Source organism: Halichoerus grypus, chromosome 15, assembly GCF_964656455.1.
Source record: "Halichoerus grypus chromosome 15, mHalGry1.hap1.1, whole genome shotgun sequence".
Taxonomy (NCBI): Eukaryota; Metazoa; Chordata; class Mammalia; order Carnivora; family Phocidae; genus Halichoerus; species Halichoerus grypus.
This window is the reverse complement of record NC_135726.1, coordinates 29,409,689-29,431,195: the sequence shown is the minus strand read 5'-3', so window position 1 is coordinate 29,431,195 and position 21,507 is coordinate 29,409,689. Positions and strand designations below refer to the sequence as shown.

The 21,507-nt window shown below is 38.3% G+C and overlaps 2 protein-coding genes across 5 annotated transcripts in view; one reads left to right on the top strand and one right to left on the bottom strand.

The window, feature by feature from the left end:
* Window positions 1-14,758, bottom strand: part of RPGRIP1L (RPGRIP1 like) — a 92,621-nt gene extending 77,863 nt beyond the window's left edge. For 2 of the 4 annotated variants that reach the window (XM_036081684.2, XM_078063738.1), the window contains exons 1-6: window positions 14,683-14,758; window positions 11,634-11,725; window positions 9,702-9,846; window positions 6,092-6,390; window positions 2,652-2,754; window positions 1,200-1,343 (exon numbers count right to left, since the gene is read on the bottom strand). In XM_036081684.2, coding sequence (XP_035937577.1) covers window positions 1,200-1,343; window positions 2,652-2,754; window positions 6,092-6,390; window positions 9,702-9,846; window positions 11,634-11,718 — 776 coding nt within the window. In that variant the 5' untranslated portion in view covers window positions 11,719-11,725; window positions 14,683-14,758. Of the gene's footprint in view, window positions 1-1,199; window positions 1,344-2,651; window positions 2,755-6,091; window positions 6,391-9,701; window positions 9,847-11,633; window positions 11,726-12,763; window positions 12,878-14,682 lie in introns of all 4 variants that reach the window. The other 2 variants (XM_078063737.1, XM_078063739.1) reach the window with 2 other exon arrangements.
* Window positions 14,759-14,942: 184 nt separating this feature from the next.
* Window positions 14,943-21,507, top strand: part of FTO (FTO alpha-ketoglutarate dependent dioxygenase) — a 368,954-nt gene continuing 362,389 nt past the window's right edge. Inside the window, exon 1 of the mRNA XM_036081687.2 lies at window positions 14,943-15,090. Coding sequence (XP_035937580.2) covers window positions 15,046-15,090 — 45 coding nt within the window. The 5' untranslated portion in view covers window positions 14,943-15,045. The remainder of the gene's footprint in view (window positions 15,091-21,507) is intronic.

Sequence of the window (21,507 nt, the reverse complement as noted above, 5' to 3'; positions counted from 1 at the left end):
GTTTTTCTAAATGAGAACCTAGCCACATAAGCATCAGACCATATACACTGGAGAGGGGAAAATCAAATAGAGGATCGAGGTCTGGTTTAAAAAACATTAAGAGAGAAATAAGAGACATAAGAGATGTCAAATGCAATGTGTAGACCTCATTTGAATTCCATTTCAAACAAACAGGGGAAGACACGCTCAGGAAGTTTGAATATAGACTGGTTGTTAGAGGGTATCAAGGAATTGCCGTTAATTTTCTCACGTGCGATAATGGCATGGTGTTATGTTTAAAAAAATTGCCAATCAGGGATATATACTGGACTTTTCCTAAGAGAAATGACATCTTATCTGGCTGGGGTTAATTAACTGAAGAAAATAAAGGTGAAGGGACAGGTGAAACAAGATTGGGCACATGTTACTGATTGTTTAAGCTAAGTGCTGGGTACCTGGCAATTTAATGCACCACTCCCTCTACTTCTGGGTATCCTTGGTCCAAGAAAACAAACAGAAAGGCAAGAAAAGGAAACAAAGGGAAAGAAAAAAGGAAGGAAGGGGAGAACGACTCAAGGAAGAATATGGTAAGAAGATAAAGTCTTGTTGGAAACACAGTGTGGAAGTACAAAACAGGGGAAAGGTATTAGAAACCAAAAATGACAGAGGAGGATGGGAAAGAAAATACAGTACATTATAAAATATCCAAAATGAAGAGGCAGCAAGGAGACTGCTGCAGGGTCCCACTGGACTCCACAATAATCAATGGAATTTGAAGCAAATTTTGAATGTTAGGAGAGGTAACAAACATCTTTTTGGGACTAAAAAAACTGGTACCATGTTATGGAATTTTTTTAACTTTGAAAAAAAATATATGAGGCTGGACTTATTCACAAGATGTGTCAACAGCAGGGTCCTTGTCACACATATTTCCCTTGGTAGGTGCAACCAAATGGCATCAGAACTTCCTACAGTTATGGTAAGTGCAACAAATGGACAAATGAGTGGGGGAAACAAGATGAGGCAGAGTAGGTTAGGGAAAAATGCCCTTCCACTCGAGCTGTTGAGAGCAGTTAGTAGGTCTAGAGTAGGCTTATATGAAGAATGTTAAGTGAAAACATGATTTTTAAAATAGACTAGACTTATCCTTCTATGGCACATGATAAAGTATTTTAAACTAATTTTGACCTTATCAAAGTGATATTTCTGTTTTAACATACCTTTGATCTGTAGCCTGCTGTTCTCGAAGCTGAAGAAGAGATAACTCAATTTCATTTTCTTTTCTCCTCAACTGAGTTTTCAGGATCTCAGCCAAGTGCTCTAACTCTTCAATCTGGCCTCTCTGTGACTGAATAACATTTTCTCTGAAATAAAGAACCTTTACAAGAATTTGTAGTTTGAGGAAAAACCTGCAATATTCAAGATCAGTAAAAAGAAAGTTCTTCATAATAAAGAGCAAGCTAAAAATTTTTGCTTAAGTGCCTCTGCACATAGTGAATAGTAGATTAAATGGGACGATTTAGAAGTGCATATGGAATAATTCAAAATACTGCTTTTTATACAATAATGTCCTAGACGATAACCTGGACTTCGGTTCAATTCAATTCAATTCAGTATTTATTGGTTACCTACTATGTGCTCCACAATCTGTGCATCTTCAGATAATTTACACGCTTTTGTTCTTTCCTACGTACATCTGCCTAGATCACTCAATTTAACACTTCAGAGAGAGAGAGAGCAAGAATTTGCAAAACATAACAGCATTTTTTTTTTTGCACGTATTTGTTTCTCTCTACCATGTTTGGCAGCATCCCAGTGTAATAAGCCTCAGAAACTCCTATGAACCCTGTTTTTTCAGCTGATTAGCAGGTAACAAGATTAGGTTTAGTCTTTTGCTTTTATTCCTTTGCAGGCTAGTCATTGCTGTAACTGGTATTTAAAATATTCAAAAGAAGTAATTTGAAGCCCATATTATTCTTAAGCAACTGTCTAAAGTGTGATGCTATTTCATGTTTTCTTTCCTCATTCAGAATTGTTACTTTTTGATGATCCAGGTGAAGGCCTGTAGGAAAGGTGGAACCTTATCTTCATTTGTGTGACTCACAGACACTGAAACCATGAGGCTTTGATTAACTGGGAAAGTAAGCTAAATGTGGCAGAAGTAACTTTTTTGAAACCATAGTATGATGAAGAATGCAGTACCATAGAATCACAGTGAAACAAAATCTGAAATCCATATGTATTTGATAACTCCAAACTTTTAAGCCACTCCCTCCAGTTCTTTTTTTTTTTTTAACCGCAAAAAGGCTAATTAATTCAGGATCTAAAAAAAAAATTACCTGTAATTTTTCTGGGAATGGATATGTTGCCCCTAAAGCTTATACTATTCTAAATGACGGGGCTTTATGCCATTCCTTTGGGGAGAAAATTATAATATAGAGGACTATTCTATAAATCCCTCCACTGATGTAGTTGGTTAAGTTGTTCATTTTCCTCATTTTATTGGAAACATGTTATATAATATCTGTTCTTACCCCACAGATCTAGATGTATTTAGTGGAGCAAATTATTTGTACATAAACCAATTGTGTTTAAAATAAAGGAAAGGGAGGGATCAAAAAAGACATGATCAATAAACAAAGTTCTAAAATGACCACAAAAAGAATACATACAAATTTCTTATTTCTCCTCTGGCTTCTTCAAGTAAACTGTTGCCATATTTTGTAAGCACGGGTTGTAGAGTTTCTGCTACATCGACATCTTGGAATCTAATACCTAAAAGTCAATCAGTAAGATTATAAAAGTGAAGTTGGGAAAGAAGGGCTCCTGATTTGCTATCATGAAGAAATTTGCAACATAAGAAAATTTCTTAAGTACTGAGAGATGTGCTCTATAGTACAGAGAATCAGAAATCCATTGCCAAAGGGACTACCATTGGCATTAAATGTACACAGCAGCAGGTATTGCAAATTAAACAAACTCTACCATGGAAACCAAATTACTAGAAATATTTTGATTCAACTTAGATTTAGAACAACTAAATTCATTTCTGAAAGAACCAAAGTCAGGGCTTTACAATATAAGCTAAAGTATGAAGGAAAAAGATTTCAAAATCTTGACTTTTTTTAGTATTTTTGATACAGATTTTTAAAAAAATTTTTCAATGGTTATTCACATTCCTTGACCTTACATATTGAACCTTGTCTTCATTTGTGTGACTCACAGATACGTGTAAGTCAAAATGTTTCCTGTACTTTCATTTATTCTATCTCAATAAGAAAATCCATATTTAAACAGAGATAATTCAAAAAGGGATCACCAATGAGATTCCTTTAAATAAAACATTTTGCTGCTGCCCTTAAAATATTTTTCTTGTAAAAATAGATACATTTTTACAAGTCTAGTCCCATTGTTAAAAATGAGACATAATTTTAGTTATATGACTACTTTACCCTTACAAAATAAATTACTAGAGCTTAAGGTAGATAAAATTATGACAAAGAATTCAGATTTTTAATGGAACATAGTTTCAGATATAAGGTACAGATAAAATTCATTCTTTTAAGAAAGTTTATTTTTAATTAGAATGGAACTATTATTTGCTATTTCCAAAATTTTCAACATCTATTGTTGTAGTCCAGACTAAAGACCAGAAAAGGCTCTGCCTAAAACCATTAAAATAGTTTACTGTGTTAAAATTTGCCAATTTTGGCAATAATGCTAATTGTTAAGCTTTTCCTACATAAATCATGGAAAAACTAAACATCACTAGAAAAATTTAAAAAAAAATCTACTTATCCTTAAAATAATCTTTTTTTTTTAAGATTTTATTTTATTTATTTATTTATTTATTTATTTATTTATTTATTTCACAGAGAGAGAGAGAGAGAGAGAGAGACGGAACATAAGCAGGGGTAGTGGGAGAGGGGGAAGCAGGCCTCCCGCCGAGCAGGGAGCCCGATGTGGGGCTCCATCCCAGGACCCTGGGACCATGACCTGAGCCGAAGGCAGACGCTTAACGACTGAGCCACCCAGGCGCTCCATCCTTAAAATAATCTTAAAACTTATTGTGTACCAGTGGTTTACCAATGGTTACATTTTAAAGCATACACAGCTTATAAGAATCTTTGTTCTACTGGTTCTTCACAATAAGGATTGTTTCTATATTACAATGATCACACCTTAAACCAGTACTTTCCATTCCTTCTCTTGACCAGGCACATATAGAAAAATGGAATATGTGTACAGCAGCTTGGGGGCAAGGCTGCCTTAGCCAGGGAGTCTAGTGTTCTCACCTAGCCACGCTACCCTGTGATACTTCTGACAAGTATGGTGCAAGTCCCAGGCTCAAAGGTGGTCTTGAAGAGGCTATTAAGATTACTAAGGTATCAACCCTGATGATGGTGCCTCAAGTTTACTCAGAAAGATAATGGTTGAGAAAACATTCATCACTATCGAGTGCTTTGTGCAGCTTCTACATCTTGGACTCTGTACCAAGCAGCGAAAAAGGTCTGAATTACTAAGAGTGTATAAACACAAGGAGAAATTTAAACTTTCTAGTCACATTTTAAAGACTGTGCTGCTCTGTGGCTCCTTTTTTCTTTTCCCTATAGGAGGAAACTTCCACCAGACTCTTGTATTTAAACAGCAATTCATAGCAGTAGATTAGTTTGCCACGTTAATCTACAATTTGGGCATTGCACCTTTATTTAGTATCAAAGACCTTACAGACCCTAGAGATCATCTTGCCCTGACAGATGACCAAACTAAGGTTGAGAGAGGTAACTGACTTTTGAAAGGTAAAATACACTACCATGGAGTTGTCATCTTTTGACCTTTTTTCTCATCTGGTGTTATAACTCCATTTTACAGATGGGAAAAATAAGGCTCTGAGAGGTCAAGTGCTCTCTTCCAAGTAGAAAGTTAATTAGCAGCACAGTGTATTTCTTAACTTATAATGTGCTATGATTGCTTTGGTTATATCAAAGTCTACTGCCAGTCTCACAAGCTAGGTGTAGCTGAGCCCTTTCTTTCTGCAGCTGCCTCCTGCCTATATGGAGGCCTTACTGAGTTCAAGGGAACTCTGCCTAGGGAAGAGATAGTGTCCATATTTTGGCTTGGAGAAAAAAACAGAAGAAAATTTTCTCCTTTTCTGTTTATATGGCATTTTTTGTCCTCCTCGATGAATTGAAAGTTTTACACGATTTTTTGTGTCCCTCAAAATGTTTGGTCTTTATGTGAAGCATGTTCCAAATGAAGATCAATTGCAGCTACAATTTTAATTCCTTCCCTAGTAGCTGAAATTTAAAAAACGTTACTTAAAATATTTATTGACTTTTCACCTCATTGTAAATAAAGTTTGTCCATGGGTGGGGAGAGTTGGGAATTTTTATTAGAAATATTTAGGTTCTTCCTATATTAAGTTTCATCTATGCAACTGAACTGCTTTGTGTGGGTAGGTTTTAGGTGATTCATTCTCAAAATGAGGAAAGTGATTGACCTATGATCATTTTTGGAGATGGAGGAGACCTTTATGGTCACTTGCATAAATCCTTTTATTTTACATGGAAGGAGCAAGTTCAGAATGATTGGATGACTTGTCCAAGGTCACCAGATAGTAAGTAGAGGAGCAAGAACACAATTTTTTAAACCCTTGTTATGTGCACGTTGCATTGTCATGCTACCTCCATACAATGAGAGATTTAAACAATTCTGCAAATTTTCAAAGAGGTCTTTTGACAAAGAAGTTAAGTGTGATCATTCAAAACAGAAAGTGCGATCATAAATAAGCAAACTAGCTGGTTTCCCCATTTGCCTGAGTCAATGTGATTTCCGTCTGCAATACAGAAAACGAACTCAAACTAAACTCCTATTTTATACGGTTTCACACACGTCTCTCATATCAGGATAAATAATTATGTTCAGTGTTTTACTCAACAAATATTTTCATGTTAATATTAACATTTTATCAAAACGCAAGTCATAAAACTATTTTCCTATTTCTAAAGGTACTTAAAAACCTGAGAAATACAGAAATACTGTGTGTGTGCATGCATGTTAAAACAGCCTACTAAAAGACTTACATTTAGGATTTAATATAAGCTTATTTTACCTTTCCTGGGGCATTCTTGTACGCCTGCATTTTCATGCACTTTTCTACGCCCAGTGTTAACACGAGATTGCACATAATTGTATGGGGTTTGCCTGTAACCCTGGATTTGAAGTTGCTGTTTGGCTGAAATGAGTCTGTTTTTGAGGACTTCATTCTGTCTTTCAAGCTCATGAACTTTCTCTTGCAGCTGCTCCATCATTTCTTCCATTTCCACATCTCGTCCCAGCCGCTTGGGGCCGCCACCAACCTGCTCATATCTTTTCTTGTCATTAACTAGCCGTATTAACTTGGTGGCCATTCTAGGGAAATAATAAAAAGATGAAAAGGAATGTGAGAAGTCAGCATAAAATGCATTCTGTTGAAAGGAACATAATCACTGTGAGGACTTCAGTGCAGAACCTGAATAATAAATTTCAGGTTTTGATGTAACTATTACTGCCTGTGAAGAATCCTTTGATGATAATTGAAACCACTGGGCAACAATCTGCTTTATAGCACTGACAAATAACAGTTTCCTAAGGCTTATCATTTAAGGTTAGTAAAGAGAGGACACATATTTACTCCATATGTTCCTCAAATGCAATTTTTAACGCATGACCTTATGTAGGAATGCTGTATGCACTTAAATGCAGCTACAGATTGTGGATGTGGTGGGTTATAGATGTGAGCCACAGTAAGTTACAACTTTTGAAAAGTGTGTTAAGACTATGCAGCATTTAGGTGATATGTTTTAGGTGAACTGTTTTCAGGTTCTCTAAGATTAAGACATGTTACAAATACAAAAATGTTAGGATGCATAGGTACACACAGATAAAAAGCCCAACGAAAAATTCAGAGAAACCGAAATGTGCCACTAAATGTTGCTTAGTGCCCAAGAAACATTCATGTTTAATGGTAGAAAATACTTAGATGCAGAAAGTATTACTTTAATGTTACCTTTAAATTTAGACAGAAGTTGTGCTTTTGATATCTTAGGAGTTTATACCTTTCATTCTTTTAAGTTTTGATAAAAACTGGTTAGACAGAACAAAAGACAGAAAGGGCACATGGGGGTGATGTAATATACATGTACGGAAAACATGCCTGACAGTGAATGGAAAAATCTTGGCAGGACAAGAAAGAAAAGGTGGCTTTGATGAGAGACACAAGTTCAAGACTTTACAAAATTGGTCGCACATCTTCAATAGCTGATTCTAGTTTACAGTGAATCTATTTTTATAAAGAGCCAGACGGAGATTGAAAATAAAAACTCACTTCATTTTTCTTTAAACGGGGTTTGCTTTATTTTAGCATGGTTATGGACAGAAGCTTTTACTTAAGAGAACAAAAGTGAAATAAAAAAATGCTTAATAGCTTTGGGATGTCATAGAACAACCTTTTTTTGCCCTAAGCAGAGTCCTCTGTAAAAGCAGTAGTAATACATGTCTATCTACACTTCTGGCTACTCGGCCTACAGCATGTGGCATCAGGGAGAGCTATGCATAACATAATCAGTTAAGATTGTTTTCTCTTTCCCTTGAAGCAAATCCATTAAACATGCTTTATAAGGGATACAGGATAATAAAAACCAAGATCCAAGAGTACCACAAACACCCTAGTAAAATAATCAATGGATTAGTTCCTTTTCCACCGAATCCAGAGGATGATATATCATTGGGAAATTTGGGCAGGTATCATAAGCCCAGCAGAGCCACACATTCTATCTAGCCCTTTAATGAGTTTAGGATCCTTTGCCCCGCCCAATGGCTTAGCCATAGAAATATGGTTGCTATCTAACTGAGATGTCAACCTAAATATCTGAATCTTTTGTTTCAGAGAGACTATCACGGGATAGAGATCACATTCAAAAGACACAGGTATAATATAAAAAAAAAAAGACAACATATGGAGAATAATAAATGACCCAAATTTTTAAGGAAAGAAAAGTACATCAGTAGAGTGGTTTTAAATTCCTTCAAGGATGTTCAAGTCAACTTTTTGTCAGGAAACAAGATTACATGTTTGTCCAGTAAAAGCAGTAATTTTCATTTGTTTGATGTGGTTATTTTGTGGTATTAACGCATTGTATATGATCTGGTAAAGTTTGAGTACTTACTTAAAAAGGTGGTTTATCAAATCTACATTTATGCTAATGTGATACTAATTACATCTTAAGGATAAATTTAAAAGCAGTTCTGGGGCATCTGGCTGGCTCAGTTGGTAGAGCATGCGACTCTTGATCTTGGGGTTGTAAGTTTGAAACCCCATGTTGGGTGTGACGATTACTTAAATTAAAAAAAAAAAAAAAAAAAGAGCAGTTCTACATGTGCCTCTAGGTAGTGTCCGTGGTGTGAAATTCAGAAGGATTTTAGAGCTTTGGGTCACAGTGGTCATTGGATCACTGCTCTCAGGGCTAAGTAAAATAACATCGCAGGAGGTTAAATGGCTTGAACATAATACCATAGGCCAGTGGCAGAGAAATAATAGAACACATGCATACAGCTGGACTCCTAGCCGAGTCCTTTTTTCATTAAACTACATGGCTCATTATTAGGTTGTTTTATATTTTCTGGCTAGGACAAATTGCTAATGAGGTCAAGGTTGTGAATTCAATTATTTTACTGACCAATTAGGCTTACAAAGGAAAAAAAATTGTTCAGTGGTCATAGAGTACATTCCTCATTCCGATAGGACATGTGTGTGTTACTGGTCAGAAAAGGAATCAGGCAAGTGAGTCACATGTCTTGAAAAAAGACATTACCATGACTCAAAAATGAACTCAAAGTAAAAGCGCCATACACAGCAGGTCAGTGGGTCATTAAAACAAAGTCCACAGAGTAGAACCTGAACTAGAATCACCCCTTTAGGATGCATTCTAAGCAGAATCCTCCCCCCCCCCCCCAATCTTCTTTCTTCCATAGCTGTCTCACCTTTTCATTTTACCTAGAACATGAATATGAATACAGGCCTGTTGAAGCTTACAAATGGGAATGTGCTTTTTTGTTTTTAATGCCACACATTCAGAAGATAGTCAAAGTGTTTCTTGAACAAGAAAGTATGAAAGAATATCTACTCTTAAGAAGTTATCCCAGCAAAAATTTTTTGCACACAAATCAAGTGACAACGTTTCTTCAGAAACAGTAGAGACTCTTAAATAGAGATTCTAGACTCATCCAAGCAAAGTTAAACATGTTCCAGCTATTGAAGTGATGTTCTCATTAGTAAACCCCAAATCTTAAGGGAACATGCATTCTAACAAATTAGAATAGCTAATTACTTTTTCAAACTTTCATTTTAAACCAAGGCATTTAAAAAACAGATGCTTTGGTCATTTGCTTATTAAACTATAAATATTAAACCATAAGTTATTTATAGATATGATATACTTGTGGCACTCTTAGCTATTAGCTCTTTCTTTCAAATAGCAACTTCAGACATAATAAACACTCATCATCTTTTTGGTTTATTATTCTAGTTTTTAAGATCTTCCATTTTTAAAAATTGTATTTATTTACAACCTGCCTTGTTCCAAGAAATATTCCAGGTGGAGTTTTCAATTAAGTTTATAAAAAAGCATATCCTCCAAACTTTACAGAGTCAGGAGAAAAAGCTAAAAGCTTTTTATCATAACCTTTTAATTTTATCCTCTTGCTTGCGGGCATGCTGTTTAAGCAAAATGTTCTCATCATGCAAACGCAAAAATCTGTCTTCCAGTTCCTCACGACTGATACGTGACACTGCCTGGCGAGACTTCATTGTCCGTGTTGTTGAAGTTTCTGTAAAAATGCCAAGGTAATTAATAGTGGGATTACTTAAAATAGTCTCTAAAAATGATAACTGTTGATATTAATATAATCTCTGATGCACTCATCTTTTTTCCTTTGTGACCCACTATTAAGATTGTTTTAGAAAATGTTACAGTGTTGTTTACATCACCAATCAGAGGGAAGAATAATAATCTTTGCTATTAAAAGTTTACATGCAATATTAAGGATTTGAACAATAGCAGTATCCATTCAAAATGGTATTTAGATAACCATTCTTTAAGAATGTAAGATGGAACCCTGATTCAATAAGACTTTTCAACTTATATGCTCAATGTTGAAAAAAACAAAAGATTATCTAAAAGTATTTTTTTTTTTTTTACAGAGGCAAGAGTTATAATTTGGTGAACATAGCGTATTTTTCAGAGCTATGTATGGGTTTTGGGTTCTAGAAAATAAACTGTAATTTGCAAGTACAAACAACAAACCTTCAAAAATCATTTATAAGCTATCTTATGTATTTTTTTTTTTTTAAGATTTATTTGACAGAGAGAGAGATAGCGAGAGCAGGAACACAAGCAGGGGGAGTGGGAGAGGGAGAAGCAGGCTTCCCGCCGAGCAGGGAGCCCGATATGGGACTCAGGACCCTGGGATCATGACCTGAGCCGAAGGCAGACACTTAACGACTGAGCCACCCAGGCGCTCTATCTTATGTATTTTTAAAGAACTTTTATGCCTTTTAACATGTGTATATAATTTTTTACATATGCTTAAATTTGGTATTTTCCATATCACTGGCTAATTTGCATTAATCATCCAAAAGAAACAAAGAACAAATGGACAAAGGTTAAAGCCCCTATGGCGGGTTACTGAGGACAAGAATTGAACTTAAGGTAGCAAATTCCAATAAACAGCTTTGCACAATTGACATTTATTTGTATTCGAATACCTGGTACTCCACCAAAGATCTAAAGCAAAGCTTGTACATACTTTGTTTTACTTTCAAAAATAAAACCTGTATAGTCAAATTTATCTTTTTCAATGAACAATGCAGTGACCGCCTTTCTGTGGTAGTTCAAGGTGGCCACTCGAAATGTTCTAATTAACAGAGGTATGAAGACACCTTAGTGGGATATATTTGATATCACAGCAGTCTCAATGACAAATGCAGTAGCATGACAGCAGAGCTGACACGAAACAACAAACAAAAACACAGCTCTACACTCTGAATTGTTCCTCAAAGCTGTGTTTTTCATTCTCAATTTGAAAGTGACTTTTTAGCTCTAGGGCAACCACTGAGTGATAAAAGGATAAAGGAAACCTTTAATGTATAGTAATTTGATAAAACAAAGTCAGTATCACTTGGATAAACAAACCATTTTGAGATACTCTACTTGAAAGGCAAAATTTTTTAAATATGGCATTTCCCCCCATATAAAATTTAAACATAAAGAAACATTTTAATGGTGAATGTGATTTAAACCAGGCAATTCAGTTTGGAGGCTTGATACTCTCTGTGTAGTTTCTACTGATGTGTGGAATTTTAAAAAGATGATTTATAACAATTCTTTATCAGAACAGAGGGGGATTTTACATTTTCTATGAGCTGTTGATAATTGATGCATGCAGTAAAATACCATATGTTGTTCTAAACTCTCCATGTTCCTGTTTAGTCCAATCAAGAGCTATATAGTTACTTAAATGGCTTCGTTTGTAAGGATATCAGAAATATTTTAAATTAAAAGAAAAGAAGTTACTGATCAAAGTTCATAACGATAATAAATAACAGCTGGCCATACCTTGTAATCCTCCCATTCCAGAGAGGTTTAGACCTATATCTTTCACAGGCAGGTCTCCTGCCGTCTCATCAGTGGGACGAGACATGGCCTATCTGTGGAGAAAAGAAAATTCAAATAAGATCTTTCCAAAGTATAACATTAACTATGCAATGGAATGAACCAAATAAAATGAATAAAGCATTATGACTTTAACGGACATCCATTGTCCAGATGTGCTGCTTGAAGAAGGTGAAAGCTTCTATTTTAAAAGCAATACTACATTCAGTTAGTGTTCCTTTCACCAGTATATTTCCTATAGTTTGCTTAGGAAATGAGGTAAGAATATCATTCTTCCTTCTCTCTTTTTATTTCTTGATCTGAACAAAAACAATTCCCCCCAATTTAAGAAATACTTCCTCTCCGTCCCCCACCCCCTTCTCTGCCCCCAAAAGCAAGCAGGTATCTTGGAAAAAACCTAGTCGGAAAACTTGATTCAAATGGTTGTTCTATTATTTACTAGCTGGTCGAGTCACCTAATCTCGCTGAGTTTCAGTTCCTTAATTTTATTTTATTATTATTTTTTTAAAAGTCATTTTACTTTGTTTTATATATATATATGTATATATATATAAACATTTTATTTATTTGTCAGAGAGAGAGAGGGAGCACAAGCAGGGGGAATGGCAGGTAGAGGGAGAAGCAGGCTCCCTGCTGAGCAGGGAGCCCGATGCGGGACTCGATCCCAGGGCCCTGGGATCATGACCTGAGCCAAAGGCAGACGCTTAACGACTGAGCCACCCAGGTGCCCCTATATATGTATTTTTAAGTAAACTCTACCCCCAACACGAGATCAAAAATCACATGCTCTACTGAAAACTGAGCCAGCCAGTTGCCACAGTTCTTTAACTTTAAAAATGGAGAAAATAACAGCTATCTCACAGAGTTATTCCAAGGGTGAGATGGCAAATTAAAAGCAGTTAGCACATTTGCCTGGGACGTCAATATTACTTGAATATTAATTTTTAGCTTGGTGTACAAATGAGCGGGTAGGTCCAAGTTTTGTCAAAGATGTTTCATAAATTCACCAGCGGAGTTTGTTTTTGTTCTGTCCTTTCTTTGTTGCCATGAGGCCTAGTCCCAGGGCTTCCTACCTCAACATACAAGCAGTCCAGTTAATTCTGGCATCTTTACAGTTCCTATTCTTCAGAGATGCACCACAGTAACTCAGTTTTGTATGAGGTTATTATAAACGGTCCATGCAATGTCTAGTATGTGGAAAAAAAAAAAGATTTTATATTTTCATTTCAAACCACCCCAAAAGCCAAATGAAGATGCCCTAAGGCAGAGGTTCTCAATCTCTAGAATGTTGGGCCTAGAGTGTAAAGTCCAAGAGAATACCCAGCTTATTTGTCTTGTGCATCTCTGCACGGTATTCTCAGAGGCCAACACAGAGCTTGCACATAGCAGGCATTCGCTAAATAGTTGCTGAATGAATGGAACCCATGGAGCTTTAGGGTCTGCAGACCCAAGAGATGGTTTATAAGATCTTGTATGCATATGCGTATATGCAATATCTTTAGGGAAAGGGTTCATAACCTTTATTATAACTCGTCAAAGGTCAACTGCATTTAGCTGTGGCATAAACAATGAACAGACATATACCTGAGGGATCACTTCCTACTTCTTTTGGAAACATTTCTACAGGTAAGATCAGTTTTAGGAACCAAATTATCAAGCAGTTTAAACATAGGACACTTGTGAAAATGATTAACTCTGCCATGATAGAGTTATGGTAACTTTTATAATAATGATGATGGTGGTGGTGGTATTAACATTTACTGAATGCTTACTAAAATGTGCCAGGCGCTCTTCTAAGTGCTCCGATAATACGAATTAATCAAGTATCTCACAATATCCCTGTGAGGTTGTTACTCAAATGATTCCTTCTTTACAAATGAACAAAACCGAGACACAGCTTAGGTAATTCGCCCAACGTCACACATCTAAGAAGTGGTCGCCTGGTCATATTTTTGATTGTCATGATTGGGAAGGTGGAGGGCAGTGTTACTGGCATCTAGAGGCCAGAGATGATGTTAAACATCCTACAGTGCACAGGAACCACAACAAAGAATTATCCGGCTCCAAATGTTAATAGCACCGAGACTGACAAACCCTGCACAGTGCTGTCACACCTCTTCAACACCATCTAATGTTATCCCTCCTTGCTCACCATGCTCCACTCAACACTCCTCCTTTAGGTTCCTCAAATCCACGGTACCCTTGTCTTGCTCAAAGCCTTTGCATTAGCTGGCTCCTCATTCTTTGGGGCTCAGCTCAAATGTCACTTCCTCAGAGATGCCTTCCCTGATCACCTTCTGTCAGAGTACTCTTCCTCCCAAATTCTTCACTGCTTATTTCCGTTGTAGCAATCATCTCTACCTAAAATTATCTTATTTGTTTACTAGCTCATTACTAGTCTGTCTCCACTAAAAAAGTATAAACATCTCCAGATGGGTATCAGCCCTATTCACAGCGGTAGGGAATAGTGTCTGGGGCAAGGTGGGCACCGAGATTAATATTTACTTAATGATTAAATGAATACCTGGCATTGAGACTAAAATGGTAAACAGAATCCCTGCCTTTATGTAGTTAATAAGCTATGGGGGTAATCAGACGATAAACACATAATTATAAATAATTAAGCAAACAATAGGCCATTCAGGAGTCTTAAGGGTCTACCAACCAACCCTTAACCCAAGGCTAATGAAAGAACGTGTTTATGTGCCCTTCTACTTGAAGGACTTGGATAGGCACGGCAATTAGCATCAACTCTCAACAGCTAGGGTTTATGGCTGGGATATATATAAAATTTCAAACCGGTGCTGGGCGTGGGGATAATGCGCGGGCTGTGATTCAGGCCTGAGGATGTGGTCTCGTGCTGGGCTGCTTTTCACGCGAGCAGAACTCTAGTGCCTTCTCTAGGGCGTAGAGCAGACCCCAGGACCCCGACCCGTGCTGCAGGTAGAGGGTGGGCCACCTCCGTCCCCCTCGACTCCCCCGGAGTACTCACCGCCACTCTCTCCCCGCAGCTAGCTACCGTTGCTATAGCGCCGACGGCGTGTTGGGCGTCTGGCCGAGAGGAGCACGGGAAAAACATGGCAGGCTCCGTTGCCTTCTGGGAAATGTAGTTTTGCTCCAGCCCTAGCCCGCCCGCTCGCAGAGGAGCTGTCGGCCCTGGGAAATTCTCGAGCCCCAAACCCCGAGGCGCTCTCGAGCGCCTCCGCCTTGCATCCTGGGAATGGTAGTTCTCGTGGCTCGGACGGAGAATGGCGCCGGGCGGGAGCAGGACGCCGAGAGAACTACAAGCAGGAGGCGGGGTCCAGGGAGAGGGATCTACGCGGCTAGCAGTGGCGAAGGCGGTTGTAGCGGCAGCATGAAGCGGACCCCGACCGCCGAGGAACGAGAGCGCGAAGCTAAGGTATGTCGGCCTCTCGGGAGTCTGGGATCCTTCGTGCACTTGTAGCTAGGGGCCGGGAACCGGAAGGGCTTGGTTGCATGGCAAGCGGACGCAGGGTCTTAAGCCAAGGGATGACAGGGCCTTGTCAGTAAGGGAACCAGAGACATTGGGGGATATACATTCATGCTGGTCAGGATGCAGGCCTAGTCCTGTTGGATCTGCTCACCAATGAGAATCACGACACCCATTTCCTTTTCCTGCTTCTGCGCCTCATTCCTTGGTCAAATTTGGAGCTACCCTGGTGCCTCAGTTTACCGGGATGACTGTGATCGTAACAGTTGTTCTTTCTCTTCAGTAATGGTTTCCGAGGACTGAGATTGGTTCAGATGAAGTATCTGTGCGGTCAGATGTGTTTATTTGGAACAGTTGTCTTCAGTGGCTGCCTGTTGTCTTCAGCACAGCGGATATGAATCTAACTACAATCCTATTTTCCACCTTTGGGGTTTAGCTTCTGGTAGTTGCCATTCCATGGATGGCAGTAGTAAACATCTACAGCGACTTCTTTTTTTTTTTTTTTTTAGCTTTTATTACGTGTCAGGATCTGCGTTAAGTTCGTAAAATTTATATTATTTTATGTTCTTACCATAGCAGATTGCGAGATAGATATTATGCAGATGGAGTATCAATAGTCCTGTTTTACATATGAAGACTTAAGGTTCAGAAGAATTGAGTGTTTTCCTTTCTCTCACTCCCCAAATCAAGTCCTGTTGGTTTGTTTACATATGTCGGTAACCTGTCCGCTTTTTCTATCTCCACCACCTTGGACCAAGCTACCATTATCTCTTTAATGGATGTTGCAAGAGTCTCCTTGCTGGTCTACACTTACTCTACAGCCTAACAACTCCCTTGTCCCCTTCCACACAACCAGTCTCTTTTGCACACTATGGAGAGTGGTATTTTCAAAGTGCAAATCGAATCATGTCCCTTTCCTTCCTCCCTCCTCTGCCAACCACCTGTTTAAAAATCTTCCATGACGTTCTGTTGCCCTTAGGAGAAAGAGAAAACTTCACATGGCCTACAATGTCTTGCATGGTTTGGACCCTACTTATTTCTACAGCCTCATGGGACCTGACACTCTCCCTGCTCTCTACCCATCAGCCACTTTGGCCTTCTTAAAAGGCCCTCTTTCCTGCTTTATCTGGTTACATAGCCTTTACACATGCTGTTATGTTGCCTACTCTATATTAGGCAAATATTAGAAGTGAGGACCAATGGTAACTAAAACAGACACAATTCTTGCTCTTGTAGAATTTAGAATCCTACAAGTGAGTTTGTCTTAGGGCAATACTTCTATGGATTTAAAATATAAAATCTGGGAGCGCCTGGGTGGGCTCAGTTGGTTGAGTGTCTGCCTTCGACTCAGGTCATGATCTTGGGGTCCTGGGATTGATCCCCGCATCGGGCTCTCTGCTCAGTGGCGAGTCTGCTTCTCCCTCTCCCTATGTGATTTCTCTTGCTCTTATTTATTTATTAGATAAATAAAATCTTTAAAAAAAATATAAAATCTGTCCTATAATGACCTGAGTTGTAACAAGGTTTCACCAGGGGCCTGAAGTTTTCATGCTAGAGTCTGCCTGTGAAATAGACAGTATGCTAAAGATGGATTTAGAGGGGGGAGGATCCTTCTGCATTAGTCTACAGCAGTGCAGAGAAAGAGGTCAATGTCACCCAATGGCGTTGTGTATGATGTCTTTCTCACCTTTTAGCTTTACATTTATGTAAAGACCTGTGAAAATTTATTGAGCATCTATTATTTACTAGACACTGGGATTATGACTTAAGCTAAGATAGAATATCTGGACAAAGGAGCTTTTACTCTACTGAAACCTTACCCTTTGCCTGTGTGATAGTGACCTGTCAGCCACCTTTTATGGATGTGGAAACTGAGGCGTGAGGAAATCATGACTTGCCCAAGGCAAGTGTGGGACTAGGGCTCAGAACCAGGTCTTCTGACTCAAAGCTTTTTTCCATCTTCAAGGTGTGAAACATGTTGAATTGACAGAGCAAGTTGTCTTCCTGTTTAAAGAATTCCTTTGATATTTATTTGAAATTTACTTATGAACATATTATTGGTTAGAACAAAGTATAGGCAATTAAGTTTTAAATTTTAAATAGAAAATGGTCAGTTACTCATGACTTTATTTTCTAATCAACTTTATTGAGGTATAATTCATGTACAGTAATTTGCACCCATTTATAGTGTGCAATTGACGAGTTCTGACAGGTGTATACGCCTGCGACACCACCGTCATAGTTGACATAGAGAACCTTTCAATCCCTTCTAGAAATTTCCTCTTGATTTTTAGTCAGTGTCTCCCCCACTTTGGCTCCCAAGCAATCATCAGTAATGTTTTCTGTCACTGTAGATGAGTCTGTATTTTCTAGGATTTCATATAAATAGAAACAAACTGTATGTACCGTTGAGCCTGTCTACTTTCACTCAGCATTTTTGAGATTTTTGAGATTCATTCATGGTGTCCTGTGTATCAGTAGTTCATTCCTTTTTATTACTGAGTGATAGTCTACTGTGTGGATCTACATGTATTGTTTATTCATTCACCTGTTGCTGAAGAACATTTGGATTGTTTCTGGTTTGGGGCTGTTATGTAAAAAAGCTGCTATGACCATTCATGTATGAGTCTTTGTCTTTGTTTCTCTTGGATAAACACTCCGGATTCCAATTGCTCAGTTCTTTGTTTAGCTTTACAAGAAACTGCCAAAGTGATTCTGACATTTTCATTAGTTTTTTAGGGCTGCAGGAACAAGTTTCCACGACCTTGATGTCTTAAAACAACAGAAATTTATTCTTAGTTCTTTTTTTTTAAAGATTTTATGTATTTATTTGACAGAGAGAGAGACAGCGAGAGAGGGAACACAAGCAGGGGGAGTGGGAGAGGGAGAAGCAGGCTTCCCGCTGAGCGGGGAGCCCGATGCGGGGCTCGATCCCAGGACCCTGGGATCATGACCTGAGCCAAAGGCAGATGCTTAACGACTGAGCCACCCAGGCGCCCGAATTCTGTCTTAGTTCTAAAGGTAAGTCTGGATGCGGAGTTTTCACAGGTCCTGGTCCTTCTGAAGGCTCTAGGAGAGAATCCTTCCTTGCCTCTTTTAGCTTCTGGTGACCCCTGGTATTTCTTGGTTTGGGCAGCATAACTTCAGTTGGCTTCTGTGTTCCCATGGCCACCTTCTCAGTGTTTTTTTTTTGTGTGTGTGTGTGTGTGAAATCTCCCTCTCCTTTCTCTAGTAAAGACACCGGTCGTTATATTTAGGGCCTGCCCTAAATCCAGGATGATCTTAATCTCAAAATCCTCAGTTTAATTACACCTACAAAGACCCTTTTTTTCCAAATAAGATCACATTTACAACAACCGTGGGTTAAGATTGGACATATTATTTTGGGGAATGTTATTCACACCCAGTACACCATTTTATATCTTCATCAGCTGTGTGCGAGAATTCCAGTTGTTCCATGTCCTCACTGATACTTAGTATTGTCAGTCTTTAAAATTTTAGCCATTCTGGTGGCTGTGTACTGGTAGCTCATGGTGGCTTTAATTTGCATTTCAGTGACAACTAATGAGGTTGAGTATCTTTTTTAAAAAGTTTTTGAGGTATATCTTATGTACTATAAAACTCACCTCTTTTAAGTGTACAATTCAGTGATTTGTAGAATGTTTAGAGAGTTGTGCAGTAATCACCATAATTTCATTTTAGAACATTTCCATCATCTCCCAAAGAAGATGTATTCATTTGTAGTTTATTCTCCATTCCCACCTCCTATCCCTAGGTATCCACTAATCAATTCTCTTTTCTCAAAGTTGCCTTTTCTGGAGATTTCATGTAAATGGAGTCAGACAATATGTGGTCTTTTGTGTTTGGTTTCTTTCACCCAGCATAATGTTTCGAGGTTCATCCATGTTGTAGCATGTATCAATACTTTGTTCTTGTTTATTACTAAATAGTATAGTATTCCAGTGTATGAATATACTGCATTTTATTTAATCCATTCACCAGTTGATGGATAATATTTGGGTTGTTTATGCTTTTTGGCTATTATGAAAAATGCTGCTATGAACATTCATATTCTACTTTTTGTACAGACACATATTTTCCTTTCTTTCGGGTAGAGGCCTAGGAGTGGAATTGATGGTCACATGGTAAATCTGTGTTTAATGTTTTGAGAAACTGCTGTACTGTTTGTTTTGGTCTGAATGTTTGAGGCCTCCCAAAATTTTTATGTTGAAATCCTAATCCCCAAGGTAATGGTATTAGAGGTAGGGCCTTTTGGAGGTGATTAGGTGATTAGGAATGGGATTAGTGCCTTTATGAAAGAGGCCTGAGAGAGCTCCTCATCCCTTCTGCCATGTGAGGACACAGCCAGAAGTTTGGAGTCTGCAACCCTGAAGAGAGTCCTCACTTTAACCCAACCATGCTGGTACCAAAATCTTGGACTTCCAGCCTCCAGAACTATGAGCAATAAATTTCTCCTGTTTATAAGCCACCCTGTTTTGGTATTTTGTTATAGCAGCCCGAATGGACTAAGACATTGTTTTCCAATGCGGGTGCACCATTTTATGTTTCCACCAGCAATGCTTGAGGGTTCCAGTTTCTCCACATACTTGTCACTTCCTGTTACTGTCCTTTGTTATAGCCATCTTAGTTGGTGTAAGGTGTATCTCATTGTGGCTTTTTAAATTTTTTTAAAAGATTTTATTTATTTGAGATAGAGCTTGTGAGAGAGAGCATGAGTGGGGAGGGGATGGGGACAGAAGGAGAAGCAGGCTTCCCGCTGAGCAGGGAGTCAGACACTCGGCTCTATCCCAGGACTCTGGGATCATGACCTGAGCCGAAGACAGATGCTTAACTGACTGAGCCATCCAGCTGCCCCTCATTGTGGCTTTGATTTTCATTTCCCTAACGTGTAATGATGCTGAGTTTGTCATGTGTTTATTGACCATGTATATATTTGTTTTTGTGAAGTGGCTGTTCAGATCTTCTGCCCATTTTTTGGGTTCAGTTGTCTTCTTAATACTAAGTGTTATGAGTTGTTTATATTTTCTAAATGTAAGTTCTTTGTCGACGGTATGTACTGTGAACATAGTTTTCCAGTGTAAATGGTTTTTTGAGGAGCGAAAGTACTTAATTTTGATAAAGGTCTAATTTATTGATATTGCTTTTTATCATTAATGCATTTTGTGTTATATCTATGAAATCGTTACCTGTCCCAAGGTCACAAAGATTTCTTGTTTGCTTTTTAAATTAAACTCGATCATCCCCATAATGGGTAATATTACTTTTGGTTTTCTTTTCTCTTTGAAATAACTTAGATTGTGTTTTCTTCTTGTGATTGCTTATGCTGTAGGCTTTTATACAGTGTCCAAGTCTGGAGGGTGAATGCAAAGGCTGGACTAAATGTTATCTAGTTTTCCAGATAACGTTTATTTAATCTATGTTAAAGCCTAAGAATGCACCAAAGTATATTCATGCGTTTTTAAAATGAATTTTTCTTGTAAGGCATACAGTGGCATGGTCCCAATCAGTATTTGGTAGTCTCAGTTGGAACCATGGCCTTTAAAATTTCCTTGCTGCCGGGATGGAGGGTTGGCACTCCGTGCTTCAGTTTCTCCAGCCAGAAAATGGAGTCAAGCATGGCTTCTTGTGCGGGTTGCTGTGAGGATCCATCGTGATGAGGTTTGGCCCCTGTGCCAGGGACACAGTAGACTCGGCTTGGAATGAGTTTGGTTGTCCAAGGGGCCCTCTACTGATCCAGGGTTGCCCCCATGCTTTTGTTTTTCACAGGTGACATAATTTGTTATTTTAAAATAATTCAAAATTCATAGAAGAGCTGCAAGAGCAGAACAGAGAGCTCTCACAGTCCTATCATGCAGATTCACAACTTGTTAACGTCTTGCCACATTTGCTTTTTTGCTTTCTCTCTCCCTATATATACACATGAACCATTATTATTATTATTATTATTATTATTATTTTTAAAGGTTTTATTTATTTATTAGAGAGTGAGTGAGCAGGAGCCAGAGGAGCGGCAGAGAGAGAGGGAAAGGGAGAAGCAGGCTCCCCGCTGAGCAGGGAGCCCAACGTGGGGCTGGATCCCAAGACCCTGGGATCATGATCATGACCTGAGCCAAAGGCAGACACTTAACCGACTGAGCCATCCAGGTGTCCCTGTTATTTTTTTTAATGAACCATTACAGAGCAAGTTGGAGACCCCAATCCTCTTTACCCCTGAACGCTTCAGCATTTATTTCCTAAGAACAAGGACACTTTGTTATATAGAAACATAGTGAATTGTCACATTCAGAAAAGTTAACATTGATAAAATATTATTCCAAAGTCCATATGTAAATTTTGATAATTGTT